This window comes from Gossypium hirsutum, chromosome D11 (genome assembly GCF_007990345.1).
Source record: "Gossypium hirsutum isolate 1008001.06 chromosome D11, Gossypium_hirsutum_v2.1, whole genome shotgun sequence".
Lineage (NCBI taxonomy): Eukaryota > Viridiplantae > Streptophyta > Magnoliopsida > Malvales > Malvaceae > Gossypium > Gossypium hirsutum.
The window spans coordinates 33,617,561-33,627,555 of record NC_053447.1 but is presented as its reverse complement, the minus strand read 5'-3'; the positions used below and the strand labels follow the sequence as shown (position 1 = coordinate 33,627,555).

At 32.1% G+C, this 9,995-nt stretch overlaps 1 protein-coding gene across 2 annotated transcripts; it reads right to left on the bottom strand.

The window, feature by feature from the left end:
• Positions 1-1,476: 1,476 nt before the first annotated feature.
• LOC107913411 (protein SCAI) lies at positions 1,477-7,580 on the bottom strand. Of its 2 annotated transcripts, XM_016841984.2 has the most exons (9): positions 6,857-7,580; positions 5,774-5,986; positions 5,433-5,675; positions 4,458-4,524; positions 4,154-4,345; positions 3,914-4,005; positions 2,777-2,959; positions 2,547-2,683; positions 1,477-2,209 (listed from the first exon to the last, which is right to left on the bottom strand). In XM_016841984.2, exons 1-9 carry the CDS (start codon positions 7,346-7,348, stop codon positions 2,023-2,025), a joined length of 1,806 nt encoding a protein of 601 aa, XP_016697473.2. In that variant the 5' UTR covers positions 7,349-7,580; the 3' UTR covers positions 1,477-2,022. The 2 variants fall into 2 exon arrangements, with proteins under 2 accessions (XP_016697473.2, XP_040959984.1); XM_041104050.1 differs by lacking the exons at positions 1,477-2,209; positions 2,547-2,683 and having other exon boundaries at positions 3,910-4,005; positions 6,857-7,574.
• Positions 7,581-9,995: the final 2,415 nt, after the last annotated feature.

The following is a 9,995-nucleotide window of genomic DNA, read 5'->3' as shown; positions in this document are numbered from 1 at the left end:
TAAAAATACATTGACTTTGATCGGTACTAATCACTGTTGATCGACGTTGACGAATGTTGACCATTGTTGATTAGCGTTGACCAACAATTAAAATTATATTATTAAATTCAAGTTCATTATATCATTTTTGTACTTACATGGATACCAAATGAGTGTTTTGTCATTTTCAAATTTTACGTCAACAAATTTAACAAAAAGACAAAAATATTAACAATTGAATTTGAAGTTTGAAATATAAAAAGTAGATGAACTAAATTCTTGAAAATAAAAATATAAGGACTAAAATTTAAATTTAACAAAAATACAGGAACTTATGGTATATTTTAACCTAAAATATATATAATTATCAAATATTTAGTAAAAATAATTATATTTTGAAAAGTAAAAATAATAAAGAAAAAAAATAAAGGTCCAACTACATAGATAATCACTCAACTATAGAAAAATTTTCATTTTAAGTACTCAAAATAAAAGGTTTGCAATTTAAGCACACACATTACATAGTTCGGTTATTTTGGTCACTCTTGTTAAAGACACAAACGACAAGCTAACGTGTCAATTAAAAATTTGGTATAATAACAAATTTAGCCCTTAAATTTTATATATTATATCAATTTAGTTATAATATTTAAAAATAACTCAAAATTTTCAAATGGTCTCAATTTCATCCTAATCCTAAAAAAATCAAAGAAATACATAAATATATTTTTTAAAGATAACACTAAATTTAATTTTTATATTAATATTTATAATTTTTATCAATTTAAGATAAAGAAATAATTTTTTCCTATTTTCTTTTTCCCTGAAGAGATACAAACCATTGATGATGAAGCGTGTATATTCCATTCCATGTTGCTGATCAATTTAAGGGTTGATGATCGTAAGACAAACGGAAGGGGAGGGAGAGGGACGGTGCTGGGGTGGGGGAACGGGGAGTGGGACGCAGGGATTTTTATTTAATATCAATATAAAATTTAAATTTATTATTATATTTTTTAAAAATATTTATTTTTATATATTTTATAAATTTATTATTATATTTTTTGAAAACATTTATATATTTTGTATATATTTTTAAAAATTTTTAAAATTAGAATCAAAATAAGATCATTTATAAATTTTGATAATATAATAAGTAGAAATTGAAGGTTAAAATTACTATTATACTAAAATTTTTAATTGTCAAGTCAAATTGTGTTTTTAATAAAAGTAATCAAAATAATCGAATTATGTAACAATACTTAAATTATAATTTTTTTTATTTTGAGTGTCTAAAATAAATATTTTTATATAAAATGACTATATGTATAATTTTCCCAAAAATTAATTAACCTAAACAAGTTTAAATATGCATACATAAAATTTCTATTTGGAGTGCAATTTTGTTTAAATAGATAATGCTACTATTTTATATTTCAGTTTTGCAAAAGAGGAAAAAAAGGTCCAACTTGATAAAAAATGAAAAAGTACCACACGTATTGAAACGACTCCTCAATTGCCAATCATATATTCGTTTTACCTACTATCTCTTCATGAACCTTTTTTTTCCAAGAATACATGTAAATCAAACCGATCAAAAAGGGGAGAACAAGAAGAAAGAATTAATCCCACTAGCCTACCTCGCTTTTTCTTTTTACAAAAGAAAAGATCCCATCAAGCACCCATCACAACAATTACCTCATACATACATCACCAGAGTCCTAAAGGCTTTACCCAACTATCTTCATACGCACCGTGCAAGTTATCAAGCACCCATCTCAACTTAGTAGCAAACCAGGTTATAGTTTCAGCAGACAGATCGATAGACAAGTGATGTTGTGCGTAGGCAATTAGAAGCTAAAGCAAGCATGGTCGATCAAATAGCCTTGACAATGCCTGTCTTAAGCCTCACTCAGCAATCATATACCTTTGACTACCCAGAAAGTCCAACTTGTGTTGAAACTCCAGGAGCTACACTACCAAAAGATCTGATTCAATGCAACAATGTTATTTTACAGATTTCATCAAATTATATGGTCCACCTTATGAATCCCCAAAGTGAAAGTAGTTGGAAACTTTCAGGTGATCTGCAAGCTGGCTGACACAAGACTGCACGACATCAGACTTCGGAGAGAGAGAATTAGGAAGTTGTGGTAGGCAAAGAGGCAGATATTGATCGCTCCCTTCTGGAGGCCAGATGGCAGAGAGCACGGCCCGACAGAAAATGAATCTGGAGAAAAGTCCCAAGATACATTCATTTTATTTGTTCTTATCCAAATTGTAAAGACCAAGTTCAAAATGATGACACCAATATATTCATTCTAACACCTATGCCTAGCAGCATCTCCCCATCACCTTCATTTGACAACGATGAGTAACAATGACCCAAACCAGGGCCAACAAGTGCAATAGGTTGTAATAACAAAAGGCGAAAAGCCTTTACTCTGTCCTATGATATCACACAGTACACTTTTGTCTCGGCATGTTTCCATTAAACCAAGAAAAAATTATTTAATTATATTTACACAAACATAAGCTATTGAGTATAAAGATTAAAGATAAAATACCTAACAATAAGCCGCCTTAAAAATGGATCAGATAAAACCTGCGCCCAAACCAGATCAAGGCTAGGTGATTTGCAAAGAATTACTTCCCACTTGGAGAAAGCGGTAGATAGTATGCTTTCAGCACTATTAAGGACCTCCTAAGAGCAGAAAAGTCAAAGCAAGCGAAAGTAAGACCCACAGGAGCAGAGAGCATGTAGTGTTAACAAACTCAAAAACCTTTGGCAGTTTACCGTATCACTATCAGTCAAGGAGAACCCAACCATTTGGCAAAATGCTAGCAGAGGAGCAGTCAAGAAAAGGGTAAACTGACTTCCATTCTGAGTCATATCAGCACTAGATGGGCCCTTAAAAGTTGGTCTCAATGGTGAAAGCAGAAGAGCAGCTTTCTCTCCCCTTTCTGCACCATGTAAGACCTGCAATTCGGAGTAATTTATAGTGTAACCAACCACTTAGACAAGAATTCAGATGAAAGCAAGACGAGATACTGCAAAGTCTCCTATCACAAACACAGTTAACAACACGTTTAAAGAAGTTATTAGCAATTTAGCAGACCCCACACCTCTTCCAAAAATAGTAAAAGAACCTAACACCAGCAGTACACAAAATTGTTCCAAGCAGTTAACTTCTCAGACAAGACTCTCATAATTACTTTTCATCTCAGTTTAATATTGAAAGAACATTTTAGATGGGAGGTTCACCTCTGGGGAAAGATACATGAAACCTTGGAAGTGGAAAACAAAGCCTAGACATTTCATGCAAAGGTTATGTTTATCCCTTCTGTTTAGTTATGTCCATTAATTTCATCTCGAAAAGGCATTGCAATAGGAAGTACTTTACTTGCACATTGCAGCAAGAACAATCTAGGTCATGGCCACAGACCACTCCATAAGACTTTCAAACCTTCAAATTGTTTTTTTTTTTCCTCTTTTCATCTTAACCAGAGTAAAATTCATTTTCCCTTTTTTAAGTTGATTATCCATCGCCAAAAAGCATTGTGATAAATTTAACTTGATCTGCAAGTTGCAACAAGAGCAATCTACTTCATTACTATCACAAACCAGTCTGGAGGTTTTGGATATCTTCTCAAAATATTCACATTTCTGTTTTCATCTTCTCATCCAACTCTTTATTGTGAATGCCATCATAATCACATAGAAGATATAAGAAAAATAAGAGGAATATAAGTTATTTTAACTTATAAACTTCCTAAATTTTAAAAAAAAAACAAAGACATTTCTTTCAAATACACCACGGCAGGTATAACATGTCATCTTTTGAATACTGCAGAAAAATCAGGCACAAACTACAATTATAAACAGCAAACTAGATCTATCCTGACAAGCATACACAAGTTATGACAAACCTGCCTTGAATGCATGGCTGCTGTCACTATCAATGATCAAGAAAAGAGGTCTTCGGGTGAAAGGAATTATATCACCAGGATAGAGGTTACTTGAACCTGCAAATCCCAGAGAATCATACCTAAGATAAATTGGAACAAACTAAATAAAATTCATATTGCACAAATTTAGGAGTCTTGGTCCACGAACACTCAGAATAAAAGCTAAAGGTAGCATATGGTATTAGATATGGCTGCAGCTACCTACCACCATTTCCTTTAGGACCTAACCACAAGTAATCATTATAGTAGTCACTAGGCCCTTTCACACCATTGATGTGGGATTCAGTTGCAGAGCAATTCTGTTCAAGAGAACTGTGAGAAGTGAGCATGCTTTTTCTTGTTCGCCTAGATCCTCCTGAAGTTTCTACATGAGAAGTATTAATTTGACCAGGCTTCCCTGCATATTTATCTCTGTGTCAACAATTGATGAGGAAGAAACACATTCAAATTATTCAGAAATATATATATATATTTTCCTCAGATAGCAATGGCATGGAAGCAAAATTTACCTGATGCTGATAAATAAACAAGCATAATACTCTCTGGAGGGAGCTCCTCACAAATTGTTGCCATAACCTGCCCATCATTATTCATTAAACATCCTCTCTGATTACTCTATCCATACAAAAGTTAATGAAAAGTAAATAGAAAGCACAGGAGAGCAGATATAATATTTTTTAGCAGGCTAGTAGCCAACTAATAATGACCAGATTAATCTAAATTTGTATGAAGCTTTTATAGAATTATATATTATTAGTTATTGGTTTATTAGATAATATGCGGAATGCCCTACAATATAACAGTCTTTATCCAGCATTTTAAATTGGTTACTTAAAAAGAACTGGTTACTTAAAGACAAACTCACTCAGAAAGGAATTGAACTTTTTAGATAAGCCATGAGAACCAAGGCGCATAGGAGTAAATTAACATTAGGTATCAAATTGTTAAAGAAAACACATGCTTTCTTTTTTTCTTTTCGTTTCTGGTTATAAACAATATTATATCCATGATAAGAGTATGTTGTTGCTAGACTAAACATGTAATCAAACAAGCCATAAGAAGAGTATGCCATTGATAGACAAAAAAACGCAGTGTCTCCCATCACAAATAGAACACACAGTTAACAAGTTTAATGAAGCCATTTGCAGCATATCAGACTTCAACCTCTTCCAAAAATAGTTAAAGAACCTAACACCTAGCTGTGAACAACAACCATGTTCCGAGGGGTTCAATTCTCAGAGGAGACAATCAAAATTTTTTATTTTTTATTTTCTTTTTCAACTCAGTTTGATTACTGAAAGAGTATATTAGATGTCGGTTCACCTTCCTTGGGAAGATACAAGAAACCTTGGAACAGAGTTGTGTAAGAAAATGTCTAAAAGCCACCTAAAACAATCTTAAAAGAAGCGCAATAGCCTAATTATCTCCTGCTAACAGAAAAAATTTTACAGTCACAAGTTCAGTTAACAGGATTTATAACTCACTGCTATCAAATGTGTCAGAGATGGTCGATACAGGATAGCCTTCCTGGGATTTGGAGGTAGAGCGGGGTCAGTCATGTCTGCAGCCAAATTCATATCAATTAGTCCAGAAGCTCCAGAATAATCAACTGCAACACCATTCTCCTTTGGTTCAGCAGGATGCTTCTGGTAAAATGATCCACTAGGCTCCCATTCTAAACACTGCAGCATTCTGTATACATCCAGAGTAAGTTCTGCGAACTTTACCTGAAAATGACAAGAATAAAAGATTTAGAAAATCTCAATTTGAAGGTTTCAGTACAACTTAAAAATCAAAATGATCAGACCAAAAATAAGTCTTTCACCTCATTCCGGTGATAACTCATCAGGATAGCACCCCGAAACTTTAGAACCTTCTTTGCATGGAATCGAGCTACATATGGAACAGAATTTGGATGACAGTTGAGCATAGCACAGTACCGAAATGGCCTCGAACTTGGAATGGTAAAAGTAGTATCAATGTTTATAAAGCGGAGAATTTCTTGCTCTACTAGCTTCCACTCTTTAAAGTTTGTTTCCTGGAAAATAATAAATAAGTAATCATATGCACTGATCAGTATCTACCACATGCTGTCTGAAGTTAATAAGCTTCCCTCTAAAACTATAACTTCCTTATAAATTACTCAAGCATCCTCTAATATACTGCACAGCACTCAATAATGTGTTCACATTCACCAATTTAAACAAATATACTGAAAATCTTCCATTTCAAATACTATGGTTACCTACTCGGTGGGAAAGAATAACTTTTTTTTTCTTGGAACAGTGAAAGTGCAAAGAAAGAATCTAAGTCGGCCTAAGAAATGCAAAAATCTTTCAATTCTTGCACAATTCTTTTTTCTAAAAAAAAATGTAACAGAATAAACTTAGACATAAGCATAAACAACATCGGAATTAGCTCAGTCATCACTGCCAAACAACTGTATTTCCTTTTTATTTTTATTGCAACACAGTGAAGAAGATATTACAAAAATAAGGAAAAAAAATGAGGCAGAGGAAATAAAGCTGAGTAATGCATTAATTTTCCCAGATTTAGATTATTTATGAAAATGTAGATTATACTTCTTAACGAAAGTTTCCTGAACCCGATTCTTACTATTCATTTGGGAAAAAGGAAAAGATTGAGTTCTATTTTGAAATTAATTTATTGGTAATTAAATGGTAATCGATAACACTCAATGAACTCCCTTTCATGTTCTTAAAATTATTTTAAAAAAAAACAATTTATGTCTTCTTAGGTAAACCTAAATTCTATTCTTACTATTTATTCATAATTTCCGTTAGCAGCCAAAAAGCGCAGAAGAGAACTGAAAAAAGCACCATAGCCAACAATAGCAAATAAAAATTCAGCTTGAAATTCTAGAAATTAAAAAAAAAATCGTTTTTACCCGGAAATTAGCCTTGCAATCATAAATAAGAGCTCTAAGCTTTTCGACGACAACTTTCACCATCTCGGTCCGGTTCAAAATCAACGAAACCAGCAAAAACCGGGCATAAAATCTCAACTCCTTAAACCGAACTCGAAGATCCTTCACTCCACACCCTTCGAAATACCTTCTCTTCAAAATCGCTTCATAGAAAATGTAGGCTTCGACCAGAAACCTAGCCTCGCTCGTCCTCATGTACTGGCCGAAATACAGCTGGCCGATCCGACCGGCGATTTCGCCAATCTCCCAACGGTTCAAACCGGCTTTGACAAGCTCGGGTCGGTGCTCTTGCTGGTACTTCCATAACCGCATATAGGCTTTGAAGACTTTCTGGAAATAGTGTTGGCCTTGTGCTCGTCCGTACGACGGTAAGTCCCGGACTCGTGCGAATTTACGGTCCGCGCTCTCGACGAGAGCTCGGAAGGTTTTGGGAACGACGTCTTCCTCCGCCATGTACGGAACAAAAATCTAACACTGATTTCAATAAAAAAAAACAGTCAAGAGACTCAGCGGCTCGTTAGGGGGATCTGACGACTGTTACGGTGGACATCGGGAAATGTTTTAGAGAAGTCTAGAGAGAGAAAGAGAGATACTGTGTAGACTTTGTTGAGCTGAGCTGTAGTTTTTATGGGTGTCAGCGTAATATTCCCTTTCTCTTTTCTTTTTCTTTTTTTTCTTTTTTTTTCCTATAACTGATTTTTGGATTTGTAAGGTTTTATAAATTCAGTAATTTACAGTGATAGCGTTGGTAATTAAAGCACTGATTTCAGTGATTTGGCGATGTGTCATCATTACTTCCTGTGGGGACAAGTGTTTTGTATGAGTAAAATAGTCTAAAACAAATAGACTGTCCGATTATAATTGGGAAAAGAAATGAGAAATCAACGGCTCCTATTAATTATGCCACCAATATTCTTTAATATTATTAACTGGTACACCTACCATTTGTATAAAAACAATAATATTTAAGTCATATTTTTTAAAATAATAATTATTTATAAAGTAATAAAAATTAAATAATTTTATTAATTAGAATTTGATTTGTATTAAACACTTAAAAATAAAATAAATCATTTATATAATTCCTCTTTGTTTTAAAAGTTTGGTGTTGTAATATTTTTTTCAATCATTTAATTAGAATAATTGAATTAAGGATGGGTTGAATTATTGTTTTGAAAAAAAAATCAAATTGATTACATTACCTTTTGTTTTTCAATATATTTAATTTTTAATGATTTTGTTAATTAAAGAAAATTTATATAAAAAGTGGAAATGAGTTAATAATCTGTGTGGCAGATGATTTATTAAATTCTTAATTATGATACAGTATTAAATAAATTAAGAGTTCTTTTTTTTTGGTTAAATCCGCGTCATGGGAATTGTTCTTTCGTTGGCATTCTTACCAGTTTGATTATAAGATACAGCGTACGATTACATTAAAAATACGATTCCAGCATTATACGAAATTTTTTATGTACATATACATGAATATACGAATTCTGAGCACATGAATGCCTGTCTGGCATTTCTAGATGGAAACAAGGACAGCATATTTTGGCAGAAAAAAACAGTTAATTTCTTTTTCATATTAGAAGTCTCTTTATACATGTGCAATTTGATATCAAAATTTAAACCCACAAGTTTCAAACTAGAATTCTTAACTCCAAACATCAATTAGATAATGTGAGTGAAAAATATAAAGTTTGACAAAGGATATGTTTTGGATTTTCTGTTTTCGAGGTCTCTAAACTTCGGTTAATGGTAAATATTCCATATAATTTTGTATAATTTTTATTCTTTTTAGACTTATAAATTAACGTCTTTTATTATTGTAGCAACAATGGATCAATTGGTTGGCGTAAGCCATAATGGTAACTTAGGAAGCACATTAGAAAGCTTGATCAAATTTATTTGAGATGTTCATAAATTACATCAGATCTCAATTTATAATTTTATTTTAATTTTTATTTATTTTAAAATTAAAAATATTTTATGTTAATATTTATATATTTGTAAATAAATTTGGTTTTGATGGGTGATGATTGATACTAAAATTCTAGTTAGGAGTGTAAATAAAATATTAGTGCTCACAAGTTACTCGAGTTCAATTCCAAAAATATTGAACTCGGTTCGGTCATTATCGAGCCAAGCTTGAACTCAAGTAGCTTAAGTTATCGATCGAGCCAAATTCGAACTTAGTAATACTTGACTCAAAAAGCTCGAGAGTCTTATCAAGCTTTTCATATTTTTATATTATTAAATTACATCATTGCCCTTAATATATATTATTAATCCTAAGGCTAATTATTGAACCAAGTTAGAGTTTGAGTACAAAAACTGATAAACGAACTTAATTGAACTAGACTTAAGTAGCTTGATTATATCTCAAACGAGTTCAAACTTAAAAACAGATGTTTTTATCGAGTTCGAGCTTGACATTATTCGAGCTCGGCTCGACTTGATTATACCCCTATAAAAAAATTTCTTAATTTTTACTTTTTCACAAAACATGAAAAAAAAACACAAAAAATGATCTTATTGTGGTCCAAAAATATATCTATTATATTGTTGTTAATTGTGTGCAGGTTATTTGCAGGGAATAGAGAGACAAAGAGCTGTTGTTTTCCCAATTCTACATATTCCCTTGATCAAAGAAAGAAAAAACAAAACCAAAATACCTTAAAACAAATTTTATGACAGTGGATTGATGCTTGTGGCTATGCAATTTTTGGTTTTCAATAATTAAAAAGAAAAAAAAAAGAGAGAGAATATTTTATGAGTTAGGACAAATTCTGCATTTTTCTTAGAATGTCAAAAATGTATCACAATCATGGATTAATCATACATGCTCTTCAACTGCAAATGCATCATATTCATTTCTATCATTTGTAGCTCCTTCTGTGTCATGTAGGATCATGATTAACACCTTTTGATTAATTTAATTGTTTTGTAATTTCCATGTAAATAAATCATTGCATCTACTAAAATTTTTAGTTTTCTTTATATTTGACCTGACCACCTTCAAAACATGGAAAATTTAATTTATCTAATTGATTATTTTACTTTTTTTAAGCCACGTGTTGGGCAGTTTTTCCCAGTA